General features: G+C 42.1%; 1 protein-coding gene across 1 annotated transcript in view; it reads right to left on the bottom strand.

The window, feature by feature from the left end:
* Window positions 1-6,722: 6,722 nt before the first annotated feature.
* LOC118378221 (GTP-binding protein REM 1-like) overlaps window positions 6,723-17,125 on the bottom strand; it is a 36,292-nt gene continuing 25,889 nt past the window's right edge. Inside the window, exons 3-5 of the mRNA XM_052473678.1 lie at window positions 10,357-10,439; window positions 8,770-8,977; window positions 6,723-8,043 (exon numbers count right to left, since the gene is read on the bottom strand). Coding sequence (XP_052329638.1) covers window positions 7,766-8,043; window positions 8,770-8,977; window positions 10,357-10,439 — 569 coding nt within the window. The 3' untranslated portion in view covers window positions 6,723-7,765. The remainder of the gene's footprint in view (window positions 8,044-8,769; window positions 8,978-10,356; window positions 10,440-17,125) is intronic.

The following is a 17,125-nucleotide window of genomic DNA, read 5'->3' as shown; positions in this document are numbered from 1 at the left end:
GTCCCTGATGCAGCCCTGGCCCCCTGCCTGGCCTGCTGCTCATGGAGCGCCACACACACACAGTGGCTGTTTCAACACATGCGACCCAGTATTGTGGTCCTTCTGTAGCTCAGTTGGTAGAGCATGGCGCTTGTAACGCCAGGGTAGTGGGTTCGATTCCCGGGACCACCCATACGTAGAATGTATGCACACATGACTGTAAGTCGCTTTGGATAAAAGCGTCTGCTAAATGGCATATTATATTATTATAATAACGTGGGCACACTCACACAGACATGCATGCACACACAGACTATTTAAAGTTCTACTGTTTCTCATTCCTGTGAAATGTGTTGAGTTTGGCACCTTATGTGAAAATGTATTTAAAATGGCTGAGGTTTGTCAACAGTGTAAAGAGCCATTTAGAAAGTGTACATTTGTACATCACTGCAATGATGTGCGCCAAGAGACGGGAAGCAAGTTCAGGGAGTGAGTGTTTTAATAAATAAACGCAACTGAATGCAAAACAAGAAACACAAACAATGCACAGACATGACACTGGAACAGAAACAATGACACCTGGGGAAGAAACCAAAGGGAGTGACATATAAAGGGCAGGTAAATCAAGAAGGTGATAGAGTCCAGGTGAGTGTCATGCGGGTAACGCTGGTGACAGGTGTGCGCCATAACGAGCAGCCTGATGACCTAGAGGCCAGAGACGTGACAATCACTGAGGTAAAACAAGTGAGCCATTCTTCTGAATAGAAAACTGAGTTCGAAGAAGCTAGTCAAAATAGTTCAATGACCCTTGGGTAACAGGACGTGACATGTAGGCCTATAACCATTTGCATTTGAGTGATGAAATAACTTGTAGCAATGCTTTTGGGGGATTTGACATCTACAATTTGCACTTTCAAAATGTTTCTTTCAGTGCTGCTACAGTGGGTGGTCACCATATCGCTTCATATTTAACTATACAGTAATGCTGATTTTACTTTACATCTATAGGTATTGTGAGCCACCCAATATAGATAGCGATTAATCTCAACAAACCTTCTAGAAATCAGTTTATATGTTGATCCAATCAATCAATGCTGCCATAACATGAGGCCATTGCTATAACTACAATCAGAACCCTCTTTTAGCATGTTGTTCCTGGAGTGGTGTAAAGCTTGCTGCCATTAGACTCTGGAGCAGTGGAGAACACGTTCTCTGGAGTGATGAGTCACGCTTCACCATCTGGCAATCCGATGGACGAATCTGGGTTTAGCAGATGCCAGGAGAATGCTACCTGCCAAAATGTAAAGTTTGGTGGAGGAGGAATAATTGTCTGGAGCTGTTTTTCATGGTTCGGGTTAGGCAAATCTTAACGCTACAGCATACAATGACATTATAGACGATTCTGTGCTTGCAACTTTGTGGGAAGGCCCTTTTCTGTTTCATTATGACAATGCCCTGCACAGAGCCCTGACCTCAACCCCATCGAACACTTTTGGGATGAATTGTAACGCCGACTGCGAGCCAGGCCTATAATCCTAACATCAGTGCCCGAGCTAGTGGAAAGCCTTCCCAGAAGAGTGGAGGAGTGGCAACCCTTCATTCAGGGCAGGTGGGGTAGAGCCACCTGTTTGCTAAAACAATTCTATACAGTACCAGTCAAATGTTTGGACATACCTACTCATTCAAGGGTTTTTCAGATTAAAAAAACAACTATTTTCTACATTGTAGAATAATAGTGAAGACATCAAAACTATGAAATAACACATATGGAATCATATAGTAACCAAAATAGTGTTAAACAAATCAATATATTTTATATTTGAGATTCTTCAAAATGGCCATCCTTTGCTTTGATGATAGTGTTGCACACTCTTGGCATTATCTCAACCAGCTTCATGAAGTAGTCAGCTGGAATGCACTTCAATTTGTATTTATTTATTTCACCTTCATTTAACCAGGTAGGCTATTTTAGAACAAGTTCTCATTTGCAACTGCGACTTGGCTAAGATAAAGCGTAGCAATTTGACACATACAACAACACAGAGTTACACATGGAATAAACAAAACATACAGTCAGTAATACAGTAGAACAAAAGAAAACAAAAAGTCTATATACAGTGAGTGCAAATGAGGTAAGTTAAGGAAATAAATAAGTAATAAGTAATTACAATATAGTAATTAAACACTGGAATGGTAGATGGGCAGAAGATGAATGTGCAGGTAGAGATAATGGGGTGCAATGGAGCAAAATAAATAAATAAATAAATACCAGTATGGGGGTGAGGTAGGTAGATGGGCTGTTTACAGATGGGCTATGTACAGGTGCAGTGATCTGTGAGCTGCTCTGACAGCTGGTGCTTAAAGTTAGTGAGGGAGATGTGAGTCTCCAGCTTCAGAGATTTTTGCAATTCGTTCCAGTCATGGGCAGCAGAGAACTGGAAGGAAAGACGACCAAAGGAGGAATTGGCTTTGGGGGTGACAAGTGAGATATATCTGCTGGAGCGCGTGCTACGAGTGGGTGCTGCTATGGTGACCAGTGAGCTGAGATAAGGCGGGGCTTTACCTAGCAGAGACTTGTAGATAACCTGTAGCCAGTGGATTTGGCGATGAGTATGAAGCGAGGGCCAACAAACGAGAGCGTACAGGTCGCAATGGTGGGTAGTGTATGGGGCTTTGGTGACAAAACGGATGGCACTGGGATAGACTGCATCCAGTTTGTTGAGTAGAGTGTTGGAGGCTATTTTATAGATGACATCACCGAAGTGGAGGATCGGTAGGATGGTCAGTTTTACGAGGGTATGTTTGGCAGCATAAGTAAAGGATGCTTTGTTGCGATATAGGAAGCTGATTCTAGATGTAATTTTTAATTGGAGATGCTTAATGTGAGTCTGTAAGGAGCGTTCACATTCTAACCAGACACCCAGGTATTTGTAGTTATCCACGTATTCTAAGTCAGAGCCGTCCAGAGTAGTGATGCTGGACGGGCGGGCAGGTGTGGGCAGTGATCGATTGAATAGCATGCATTTAGTTTTATTTGTGTTTCAGAGCAGTTGGAGGCCACGGAAGGAGAGTTGTATGGCATTGAAGCTCGTCTGGAGGATAGTTAACACAGTATCCAAGGAGGGGCCAGAAGAGTACAGAATGGTGTCGTCTGCGTAGAGGTGGATCAGAGAATCACCAGCAGCAAGAGCAACATCATTGATGTATACAGAAAAGAGAGTCGGCCCGAGAATTGAACCCTGTGGCACACCCATAGAGACTGTCAGAGGACCGGACAACAGTCCCTCCAATTTGACACACTGAACTATATCAGAGAAGTAGTTGGTAAACCAGGCGAGGCAGTCATTTGAGAAACCAAGGCTGTCGAGTCTGCCAATAAGAATGTTGTGATTGACAGAGTCGAAAGCCTTGGCCAGGTCGTTGAATACAGCTGCACAGTAATGTCTCTTATCAATGGCGGTTATGATGTCATTTAGAACCTTGAGTGTGGCTGAGGTGCACCCATGACCAGCTCTGAAACCAGATTGCATAGCGGAGAAGGTATGGTGGCATTCGAAATGGTCAGTAATCTGTTTGTTAACTTGGCTTTTGAAGACCTTAGAAAGACAGGGTAGGATAGATATAGGTCTGTAGCAGTTTGGGTCTAGAGTGTCAGCCCATTTGAAGAGGGGGATGACCGCAGCAGCTTTCCAATCTTTGAGAATCTCAGATGATACGAAAGAGAGGTTGAACAGGCTAGTAATAGGGGTTGCAACAATTTCGGCAGATATGTTTAGAAAGAGAGGGTGCAGATTGTCTAGCCCAGCTGATTTGTAGGGGTCCAGAAGTTGCTTATCACGGGGGCTATTCGATGCTAATGCAGAATGCCACAGGATGTTTTTGTGCTGGTCAAGGGCAGACAGTTCTGGAGTGAACCAAGGACTATATCTATTCCTAGTTCTACATTTTTTGAGAGGGGCATGCTTATTTAAGATGGTGAGGAAGGCACTTTTAAAGAATAGCCAGGCATAATCTACTGACGGGATGAGGTCAATGTCATTCCAGGATACCCCGGCCAGGTCGATTAGAAAGGCCTGCTCGCAGAAATGTTTCAGGGAGTGTTTGACAGTGATGAGGGGTGGCCGTTTGGTTGTAGACCCATTACAGATGCAGGCAATGAGGCAGTGATCGCTGAGATCTTGATTGAAAAGTTAGTTACGATGACATCTATGAGAGTGCCCGTGTTTACTGATTTGGGGTTGAACCTGGTAGGTTCATTGATAATTTGTGTGAGATGAGGGCATCAAGCTTAGTTTGTAGGATGGCCGGGGTGTTAAAGCATGTCCCAGTTTAGGTTACCTAGTAGCACAAGCTCAGAAGATAGATGGGGGGCAATCAATTCACATATGGTATCGAGGGCACAGCTGGGGGCAGAGGGAGGTCTATAGCAAGCGGCAACAGTGAGAGACTTGTTTCTGGAAAGGTGAATTTTTAGAAGTAGAAGCTCAAATTGTTTGGATACAGACTTAGATAGTAATACAGAACTCTGCAGGCTATCTCTGCAGTAGATTGCAACACAGCCCCCTTTGGCAGTTCTATCTTGGCGGAAAACGTTATAGTTAGGAATGGAAATTTCAAGGTTTTTGGTGGTTTTCCTAAGCCAGGATTCAGACACGACTAAGACATCTGGGTTGGCAGAGTGTGCTAAAGCAATGAGTAAAACAAACTTAGGGAGTAGACTTCTAATGTTAACATGCATGAAACCAAGGCTTTTACGTTTACAGAAGACAACAAATGAGAGCACCTGTGGGGTGGGAGTGGAGCTAGGCACTGCAGGACCTGGGTTAACCTCCACATCACCAGAGGAACAGAGGAGAAGTAGGATAAGGCTAAAGACTATACGAACTGGCCGTCGAGCATGTTCAGAACAGAGAGTAAAAGGAGCAGGTTTCTGGGCACGATAGCATAGATTCAAGGCATAGTGTACAGACAAAGGCAAGGTAGGATGTGAGTACATTGGAGGTAAACCTAGGCATTGAGTAATGAAGAGAGAGATATAGTCTCTAGAGATGTTTAAACCAGGTGATGTCATCACATATGTAGGAGGTGGAACAACAATTAACAGGGGTGGCAGGGTAGCCTAGTGTTTCGAGTGTTGGATTAGTAACCGAAGGGTTGCAAGTTCATATCCCTGAGCTGACAAGGTACAAATCTTTCGTTCTGCCCCTAGGCTAGGCCGTCATTGAAATTAAGAATTTGTTCTTAACTGACTTCCCTAGTTAAATAATAAAGGTAAAGAAGTTAATTTGTGGAATTTATTTTCTTCTTAATGTGGCGTGCCGGGCGCCTGAGTAAGGCAACTCCAAAATGCAGGTGTTTCAGCCAAGCTCAGTGCTTTCTGTAGTGGTGGGGCAGCCAGTCGAAAAACATAGGGGCATAGGGGTTGGTATTCTTTAGTTGCGCCGTGATTGTCTCAGTGTTCTGTCACTTATGGGGACACTATATCACAGCAAATTCTACAGGGAGCGATAGAACATTCAAGCCCCTTGGGTGCTGCCATAGATTTACATTAGAAATGCCCATCCAAGAAGGCTCAAGGTCATTGGCCACAGATAAAATAACATCAAATCACGTTATAGCTACCATAGCTTTGATTGGACTTATCATGTCAGCATCATACTAGCAATCTAGACAAGCAGTCATCAACATTAATCATGACGACAATCTACTGGCAGAAATCACTGACGTCATGATTCTTATTGTTTTTTTTCCTGAGTTCCCAGTTGTCGTGAAAGCACCAAAATACAGAGAATGCCAGACGTTAATGACACAATTTGATGACAACATTTTGCCACAAGAAGGACCGCCGTGCCACCTTCCTGTTCAAGTGAGAACAGCACAACAAGACGAGTCCAAAAATATATTGTAAGCTGGTGCATAAATTATGCCAGGGAGATATGTATACTGTAGCTAAGAAAGTAATACTACGTTTATGTTGTTAGTAGCCCATGTGCCTCACCCTAATAATTGCGTCCCTTTCCCCCTCATAACTTAGTCTAATGTTCTGAGTTGGTGATGTACATGTAGCCTATAGCCTGTTTTAGAGAAATGTCATCCTCAAATATTGTAAGAGCTTTCATTGTCTGCTTATATGCCCCCTTCATTTAACCTACGGTTCTGACTTGGTGTACAGGGAGAATACTGTAAGAATGGCACATGTTCTGAATTCTGTGGCTGTACACTTCAAAAGTGCTGAACAATAGTTATATTGACTACGTCCATCTTAGCTCGCTCATGAATGTCTTAATCAAAATTACGGATTGCCTCTTATCTGCTCATTGTTCCCTTATACCATAGTTTGTACATTTCAATTGTCAGTAGAAATCACATTTGTTTAAGAAAGTTAGCCATATCAGCTATGGGTTCCCCCCAAGACATGCTAACCTCCCGTGTTATTGGTAATGGTGAGAGGTTTAGCATGTCTTGGGGGTATGATCTTTGACCCTCTGTAACTTTATTTTTCCAAACATGTCTGTCTGGACATGAATTTGATACTAACAGGAGTTTCTACCCATCCAGGAGTTTCCTTTAGCAGGTTTATGGAAAGCTACACCAGAATCACTCATGTACTTTCAAGCCTTTGAAGAGTCTATGCTCACATCGCTCAGTCTGGTTTTGCTTCAGCTAATATGAGGAGAAAGCAGAAACGAGGCACACAGGTTAGCAACGATCTCTTTCATTTCTTTCAAATATTTTATAAAAGCTTTTAAAAATAGCTCATTTTGATCCTAATACTCTGAAGGCATTGCTTACAGAAATGTAACATACCTTAAATTCCAGTGCAGACAATGGTAAAGTGGTACTGCTACTGCTTTATTTCCACATAAAAATCATTGACATACTGTATTTACAAACTCAAAACATAATTTTGTACAAAAGTGATTACTATACCTCTCTCCGCCCAACGTGGGCACAAACACTGACATTGAAGAACTCAACACTTCTTTGGTCTCTTCAGGACCATGTCATCATACAAAGGTGTTTCTTGACAGTGGTCAACCAGACCACGCCTCTTCAAAAGCGTCCATGACAGTTTCACTGTAACACCCTACTGGTCCTTCCAGTGTAGGAGGTGCTTGTAAAGGAAGATGAGGATGGGATAAACCTTTTGGAAAGTTTACGATGGTGTCGATTTCCAAACAAGATCGCCATTCACATGTAATTTAGCTGTGAACTGATGGGCTCACAGACAGAACAGTCTCAAACCAGACTTGAGCTCTCTTGGTAGAGAGAAACATCATTGCTGTAGAAGAAGCTCCACTGATTCCTCCTAATACATCACTGTCTCCCATAGTGCAAAACCTTGAAATCAAGTAGTCAGTGAAATCTATGTAAAGTACCACTGTGGACATTGCTTTCAATACATCATACAGTGCATTCAAATAATTATTTCATACCTCAATAATCTTAGAAAACCTTCTCAAAAAGAGACAGAAAAAGGAGTTTAAATGCCAGATCTGTGTCTGGATACACTGGTCTAGGAATCTATTTAATTAGATGTAAGGCAAACAGTTGATAAGGTGTATGATTAGCAAACTCATTCTCAGAAAATCTGGGATATAGCAACAAAAAGTCTCAATTGCCTCACATTTCCGCAACCCAATTGCTTCTAATGGGTGAAATAAATAGAAAATAACAAACAATGTTCTTCCCCTTTACCACAACGGGATTGTTAGGGCAAAGAGGAGCGTTGGAGTCTGCAACCACTGACGACGTGAACCACTTGTTGTACGCCACACAGCAGCCATTACAGCACGGCCAGGTCGTGGCAAGACTTGGCGCGAACCTTCAGCGCCATCTTCTTGTTGTTCTTGGCCACCAGGCGGTCTAGAAAGCGGCGGGCCTTCTTGGTGAGGCTCTCCTTACGCTTGTAGACGGAGCGCCGGCGCTCGTTGGTCTCCTTGCTGTCTCGCCGCAGGCGAATCTGCCGGACGATGCCCTCGAAGAGCTCGTGAACGTTGTGGTGGAGCGAAGCAGATGTCTCTATGAATTTGCAGTCAAACACCACAGCGCACGCACGACCCTCTAGGAAAGAGCAGAGCACAGAGGAAGAAAGGGTCAAACGAGAGGTGTTTAAGTGTGAGAGGTCGACATTAGATTAATGTCTGGGTCTGACAACTTGGTCTGACAATTTAAAATAAATAAAGAAGCCACACAAGGCAACCAATACATTTGTTTTGCAGAGGTTTCCATTCCATTGGTCCTCTATTGGTAGGCAAGTGGCTGCAGGGAAAAACAAGTGACATGGGCACTCTGTGCCATACATTCGATCATACACAATGCCCACATATTTAGAAATATACAACAACAAAAAATCCCTGGATCAGGTGAAACTTCTAACATAAATCCATTTGATCCATTGCTCCAGAATTAGAACAAGCTTATTCTCACCTGCAGAACAGGTTAAATATTAAAACATTGACCAAATCATCAAGAATTATAGTGACATTGTTAAATACAGTGTTAGTGTATGAGATGTGTGCTCTAAATCCAACTCTTGGAATGTTAAATGAACAGTCCACAGTCTGTTGTGTGGACTGCAACATTTGATATGTGATTTCAATGTTCTGTAGTTTTGACTATGAAGTCCACAGAAAATGCAACACGAACTGTTGTAAGCCAAACTATTTTACTCTCTATTATAAGCAGAGCGCTGCTCATATTGCTTAAATGGCTGTCATCAAATCACTGTTCAGAAGATGTGGAGAGATGCTTAAATGATAACATCATTATCATTGGAATCAACGCTACCTTCTACAGCCACTTCTCTGGAGCGGACCAGGTCACTTTTGTTGCCCACGAGGATGATGGGAATGTTCTCGGACTGCCGTATGCGCCGCAGCTGGATGCGTAACTCGGAGGCACTCTCGAAGCTGGTGCGATCCGTGATGGAGTAAACTATGACGTAGGCGTTGCCCACCTGCATACAGTAGTCCTGGACCCACGTCTGATCTTCCTCCTGAGAGAAACAAATTAAAACTGTTATCCAACAGAAATAAAGTTGAACATTCACCAACGATAGACATATTTGGGGGCTCGCCAGGATCTGGACTTTGATATAGCATGTGTTCTTTGATGTTATCATTGAAGCCAACCCTGATGTCAAATATAACCTTGTCCATTTAAAAGATTAGTGATGGTCAACATTAAGTTTTAACTTCCGTATTCGAAAAAGGGTAAATGCAAATTGTGACAGACGGACAAAAGCGGATTTCTATGTATTTGTGAATACAGAACTCTGGTTTCCAGGGATGGCCATTGGTCAAACATACAGTACATCTATCTGACTTTATGCCTCTAAGAAACACTTGGTGCCCTTAAACACAGTCAAACCACTGTCCTTATAGACATCATTATGTCCTTATATCTCCTCTTACCAGGTACAGACAAGTCAACACGCAGCCTGGCCTGCATGCTTCACTCCCCAGCTGTAATCAATACTGGAGTAATTAGGCCCCACAGCCATCAGTGTCCCATACAGACGCTTGCCCCATACCACTGGAGCCATGCACCACTCACTGAATCCAGCACAACCAGGATTCACCCCACTTTGGGGGGTGAGTCAATGGGGTATTGCTACAGGCACACAGAGTGAGCACATATATTTTTCCACAATGTCGGGTTGCCCTTTAGGTATCATAGTTGTTTTGAAGAGAATAGAATGGAGGCTTATGGTTCAGTGGGTTGTACACCATGTATCTTTTTATTTTTTGGGAAATTTTACCCCCGTTTTCTCTCCAATTTCGATCTGGTCTTATCGCTGCAACTGCCCAATGGGCTTGGGAGGCGAAGGTCGAGTCATGCGTTCTCCGAAACCGTACTTCTTAACACGCACCTGCTTAACCCAGAAGCCAACTGCACCAATGTGTCGGAGGAAACACTGTTCAACTGACGACCAAGGTCAACCTGCAGGCGCCCGGCACGCCACAAGGAGTCGCGAGAGCATGATGAGCCAAGTAAAGCCCCCTTGGCCAAACCCTCCCCTAGCCCAGACGACGCTGGGCCAATTTTACGCTGCCCTATGGGACTCCCGATCACAGCCAGTTATGACACAGCCAAGGAACAAACCGGGTTCTGTAGTGACGCCTCTAGCACTGCGATGGAGTGCCTTCGACCATGGGCCACTCGGGAGGCCCCATACACCATGTATATTGAAGGTAAACAAACTAAATGGATGAAGTTATAGAACTTGGTTTTTCCTGTTTTTCTTGTTAAAATGTGTATTTTTTCCACCTTTTTTACTTTGAAAAGAGTCTTGTTGCAAGAAGACATCATATTCGCCACTACTGTGCAATCCATTTTTTGTTGACAAAACCAGGTTCATGGTTATTGTCGTACCTGTTTCTCGTTCTCCCAGGTGTCCATGACGATGAGGATAGTCTCCTCCCCATCCACAGTCATGGTTTTCTCATAGGTGTCCTCTAAACCAACAAACAATAGCCAGGAAAGAGATTAGAAAATATGTTATTATTTCATACTGTACATTCCTCAATAATGTTGGAAAACATTCTAAAAGGAAGACAGAAAAAGGAGTTGAAATAGTTACAACAGATGGTGGATAGGCAAGAAAAAGTATGTGAACCCTTTGGAATAACCTAGACTTCTGCATCAATTGGTCATAACATTTTATCTGATCTTCATCTAAGTCACAACAATAGACAAACACAGTCTGCTTAAACTAATAACACACAAACAATTATATGTTTTTACGTCTTTATTGAACACACCGTGTAAACATTCACAGTGTAAGGTAGAAAAAGTATGTGAACCCTTGATTTTAATAACTGGTCGACCCTACTTTGGCAGCCATAACCTCAACCAAACGTTTTCTGTAGTTGCAGACCAGACCTGCACAATGGCCAGGAGGAATTTTGGACTATTCCTCTTTACAAAACATTTTCAGTTCACAAATATTCTTGGGATATCTGGTGTGAACCGCTCTCTTGAGGTCATGCCACAGTATCTCAAATCGGGTTGAGTTCAGGACACTGACTGGGCCATTCCAGAAGGTGTATTTTCTTCTGTTGAAGCCATTCTGTTGTTGATTTACTTCTGTGTTTTGGGTCGTTGTCCTGTTGCATCACCCAACATCTGTTGAGCTTCAACTGGCGGACATATAGCCTTACATTCTCCTGCAAAATGTCTTGATAAACTTGGCCCTGGCCCTGAGGCAGCAAAGCCGCTACAAACCATCATGCTCCCTCCATTATAGGTTACAGTTGGGATGAGGTTTTGATGTTGGTGTGCTGTGCCTTTTTTTCTCCAAACGTAGTGTTGTGTTCCTTCCAAACAACTCAACTGTACTTTAATCTGTCCACAGAATATTTTGCCAGTAACTCTGTGGAACATCCAGATGCTCTTTTGCGAACTTCAGACGTGCATCAATGTTTTTTTTGGATAGCAATGGCTTCTTCCGTGGTGTCCTCCCATGAATACCATTCTTGTTTAGTGTTTTACGTATCGTAGACTCGTAAACAGAGATGTTAGCATGTTCCAGAGATTTAATTAAGTCTTTAGCTGACACTCTAAGATTCTTCTTAACCTTATTAAGCATTCTGCACCATGATCTTGCAGTCATCTTTGCAGGACGGCCACTCCTAGGCAGAGTAGCAACAGTGGTGAACTTTCTCCATTTATAGACAATTTGTCTTACCGTGGACTGATGAACATCAAGGCTTTTAGACATACTTTTGTAACCCTTTCCAGCTTTATGCAAGTCAACAACTCTTAATCTTGGGTCTTCTGAGATCTCTTTTGTTTGAGGCATGGTTCACATCAGGCAATGCCTCTTTTGAATAGCAAACAAACATTTTGTGAGTGTTTTTTTATAGGGCAGGACAGCTCTAACCAACATCTCCAATCTCGTCTCAATGATTGTACTCCCGGTTAGCTGACTCCTGACTCCAATTAGCTTTTGGAGAAGTCATTAGCCTACGGGTTCACATACTTTTCCCAACTTATACGGTGAATGTTTCAACTATGTATTCAATATAGATGAGAAAAGTACAAAAATTTGTGTGTTATTATTTTAAGCAGACTGTGTTTGGCTGTCGTTGACGTAGATGAAGATCAGATCTAATTTTAGAACCAATTTATGTAGAAATCCAGATAATTCCAAAGGGTTCACATACTTTTTCTTGCCACTGTAATGTACAAATTGTAACCTACAGTGCCTTGCGAAAGTATTCGGCCCCCTTGAACTTTGCGACCTTTTGCCACATTAGAGGCTTCAAACATAAAGATATAAAACTGTATTTTTTTGTGAAGAATCAACAACAAGTGGGACACAATCATGAAGTGGAACGACATTTATTGGATATTTCAAACTTTTTTAACAAATCAAAAACTGAAAAATTGGGCGTGCAAAATTATTCAGCCCCCTTAAGTTAATACTTTGTAGCGCCACCTTTTGCTGCGATTACAGCTGTAAGTCGCTTGGGGTATGTCTCTATCAGTTTTCCACATCGAGAGACTGAAGATCTTTCCCATTCCTCCTTGCAAAACAGCTCGAGCTCAGTGAGGTTGGATGGAGAGCATTTGTGAACAGCAGTTTTCAGTTCTTTCCACAGATTCTCGATTGGATTCAGGTCTGGACGTTGACTTGGCCATTCTAACACCTGGATATGTTTATTTTTGAACCATTCCATTGTAGATTTTGCTTTATGTTTTGGATCATTGTCTTGTTGGAAGACAAATCTCCGTCCCATTCTCAGGTCTTTTGCAGACTCCATCAGGTTTTCTTCCAGAATGGTCCTGTATTTGGCTCCATCCATCTTCCCATCAATTTTAACAATCTTCCCTGTCCCTGCTGAAGAAAAGCAGGCCCAAACCATGATGCTGCCACCACCATGTTTGACAGTGGGGATGAGGTGTTCAGGGTGATAAGCTGTGTTGCTTTTACAGCCAAACATAACGTTTTGCATTGTTGCCAAAAAGTTCAATTTTGGTTTCATCTGACCAGAGCACCTTCTTCCACATGTTTGGTGTGTCTCCCAGGTGGCTTGTGGCAAACTTTAAACAACACTTTTTATGGATATCTTTAAGAAATGGCTTTCTTCTTGCCACTCTTCCATAAAGGCCAGATTTGTGCAATATACGACTGATTGTTGTCCTATGGACAGAGTCTCCCACCTCAGCTGTAGATCTCTGCAGTTCATCCAGAGTGATCATGGGCCTCTTGGCTGCATCTCTGATCAGTCTTCTCCTTGTATGAGCTGAAAGTTTAGAGGGACGGCCAGGTCTTGGTAGATTTGCAGTGGTCTGATACTCCTTCCATTTCAATATTATCGCTTGTACAGTGCTCCTTTGGATGTTTAAAGCTTGGGAAATCTTTTTGTATCCAAATCCGGCTTTAAACTTCTTCAAAACAGTATCTCGGACCTGCCTGGTGTATTCCTTGTTCTTCATGATGCTCTCTGCGCTTTTAACGGACCTCTGAGACTATCACAGTGCTGGTGCATTTATACGTAGACTTGATTACACACAGGTGGATTGTATTTATCATCATTAGTCATTTAGGTCAACATTGGATCATTCAGAGATCCTCACTGAACTTCTGGAGAGAGTTTGCTACACTGAAAGTAAAGGGGCTGAATAATTTTGCACGCCCAATTTGTCAGTTTTTGATTTGTTAAAAAAGTTTGAAATATCCAATAAATGTCATTCCACTTCATGATTGTGTCCCACTTGTTGTTGATTCTTCACAAAAAATACAGTTTTATATCTTTATGTTTGAAGCCTGAAATGTGGCAAAAGGTCGCAAAGTTCAAGGGGGCCGAATACTTTCGCAATATAAATAATCTGGGCTTGTTCTTTATGAATGGAAACCTGATGGAGACCAAAGGCTTGAAACCTTGTAGACTGCTGTCAATAAACCACATGGGAGCATACACATGTATATCAGTGAGCTGAATCAGATTTTCATTTTTCATTTAGGCCATTTTAAGCTTATCTGTCTTTAGTAACTAAAATATGAAGGTGTTTTGCAAAGTTGGTCAAATATATTTGACATCCAAGAACTCTACTGATGTGTTTATCCCTACTACCTATAAAAGGTGCTATGGAGTTATTACACTTTCACTACCATCTCATGACCATGGTGTTATTACACTTCCACTATGACCATGGAGTTATTACACTTCCACTACCATCTCATGACCATGGAGTTATTACACATTCCACTACCATCTCATGACCATGGAGTTATTACACTTCCACTACTATCTCATGGCTATGGATTTATTACACTTCAACTACCAGCTCATGGCTATGGAGTTATTACACTTCCACTACCATCTCATGGCTATGGAGTTATTACACATTCCACTACCATCTCATGACCAAGGAGTTATTACACTTCCACTACTATCTCATGGCTATGGAGTTATTACACTTCCACTACTATCTCATGGCTATGGAGTTATTACACATTCCACTACCATCTCATGACCAAGGAGTTATTACACTTCCACTACTATCTCATGGCTATGGATTTATTACACTTCAACTACCATCTCATGGCTATGGAGTTATTACACTTCCACTACCATCTCATGGCTATGGAGTTATTACACTTCTACTACCATCTCATGGCTATGGAGTTATTACACTTCCACTACCAGCTCATGGCTATGGAGTTATTACACTTCTACTACCATCTCATGACCATGGAGTTATTACACTTCCACTACCAGCTCATGACCATGGATTTATTACACTTCAACTACCATCTCATGACCATGGAGTTATTACACTTCCACTACCATCTCATGACCATGGAGTTATTACACTTCCACTACCATCTCATGACCATGGAGTTATTACACTTCCACTACCATCTCATGACCATGGAGTTATTACACTTCCACTACCATCTCATGACCATGGAGTTATTACACTTCAACTACCATCTCATGGCTATGGATTTATTACACTTCAACTACCGTCTCATGGCTATGGAGTTATTACACTTCCACTACCATCTCATGACCATGGAGTTATTACACTTCCACTACCATCTCATGGCTATGGATTTATTACACTTCAACTACCATCTCATGGCTATGGAGTTATTACACTTCCACTACCATCTCATGGCTATGGAGTTATTACACTTCTACTACCATCTCATGGCTATGGAGTTATTACACTTCTACTACCATCTCATGACCATGGAGTTATTACACTTCCACTACCAGCTCATGACCATGGATTTATTACACTTCCACTACCATCTCATGGCTATGGAGTTATTACACTTCCACTACCAGCTCATGGCTATGGAGTTATTACACTTCAACTACCATCTCATGGCTATGGAGTTATTACACTTCCACTACCATCTCATGACCATGGAGTTATTACACTTCAACTACCATCTCATGACCATGGATTTATTACACTTCCACTACCAGCTCATGGCTATGGAGTTATTACACTTCCACTACCAGCTCATGGCTATGGAGTTATTACACTTCAACTACCATCTCATGACCATGGAGTTATTACACTTCCACTACCATCTCATGGCTATGGATTTATTACACTTCAACTACCATCTCATGGCTATGGAGTTATTGCACTTCCACTACCAGCTCATGGCTATGGAGTTATTACACTTCTACTACCAGCTCATGACCATGGATTTATTACACGTCAACTACCATCTCATGACCATGGAGTTATTACACTTCCACTACCATCTCATGACCATGGTGTTATTACACTTCCACTATGACCATGGATTTATTACACTTCAACTACCATCTCATGACCATGGAGTTATTACACTTCCACTACCATCTCATGACCATGGAGTTATTACACTTCCACTACCATCTCATGACCATTGTGTTATTACACTTCCACTACCATCTCATGGCTATGGATTTATTACACTTCCACTACCATCTCATGACCATGGAGTTATTACACTTCAACTACCATCTCATGGCTATGGAGTTATTACACTTCCACTACCATCTCATGGCTATGGAGTTATTACACTTCTACTACCAGCTCATGACCATGGATTTATTACACTTCAACTACCATCTCATGACCATGGAGTTATTACACTTCCACTACCATCTCATGACCATGGTGTTATTACACTTCCACTATGACCATGGATTTATTACACTTCAACTACCATCTCATGACCATGGAGTTATTACACTTCCACTACCATCTCATGACCATGGAGTTATTACACTTCAACTACCATCTCATGACCATTGTGTTATTACACTTCCACTACCATCTCATGGCTATGGATTTATTACACTTCCACTACCATCTCATGGCTATGGAGTTATTACACTTCAACTACCATCTCATGGCTATGGAGTTATTACACTTCCACTACCATCTCTCATGACCATGGAGTTATTACACTTCCACTACCATCTCATGGCTATGGAGTTATTACACTTCTACTACCATCTCATGGCTATGGAGTTATTACACTTCCACTACCAGCTCATGGCTATGGAGTTATTACACTTCTACTACCATCTCATGACCATGGAGTTATTACACTTCCACTACCAGCTCATGGCTATAGAGTTATTACACTTCTACTACCATCTCATGGCTATGGAGTTATTACACTTCCACTACCATCTCATGACCATGAAGTTGTCACACTTCCACTATGACCATGGAGTTATTACACTTCCACTATGACCATGGAGTTATTACACTTCCACTACCATCTCATGACCATGAAGTTGTCACACTTCCACTATGACCATGGAGTTATTACACTTCCACTATGACCATGGAATTATTACACTTCCACTACCATCTCATGACCATGGAGTTATTACACTACCACTACCATCTCATGACCATGGAGTTATTACACTTCCACTACCATCTCATGACCATGGAGTTATTACACTACCACTACCATCTCATGACCATGGAGTTATTACACTTCCACTACCATCTCATGACCATTGTGTTATTACACTTCCACTATGACCATGGATTTATTACACTTCAACGACCATCTCATGACCATGGTGTTATTACACTTCCACTAAGACCATGGATTTATTACACTTCAACTACCATCTCATGACCGTGGAGTTATTACACTTCC

This window comes from Oncorhynchus keta, chromosome 21, assembly GCF_023373465.1.
Source record: "Oncorhynchus keta strain PuntledgeMale-10-30-2019 chromosome 21, Oket_V2, whole genome shotgun sequence".
Taxonomy (NCBI): Eukaryota; Metazoa; Chordata; class Actinopteri; order Salmoniformes; family Salmonidae; genus Oncorhynchus; species Oncorhynchus keta.
Note: the sequence above shows the minus strand (reverse complement) of the source record. Positions and strands in the feature narration are given on the sequence as shown.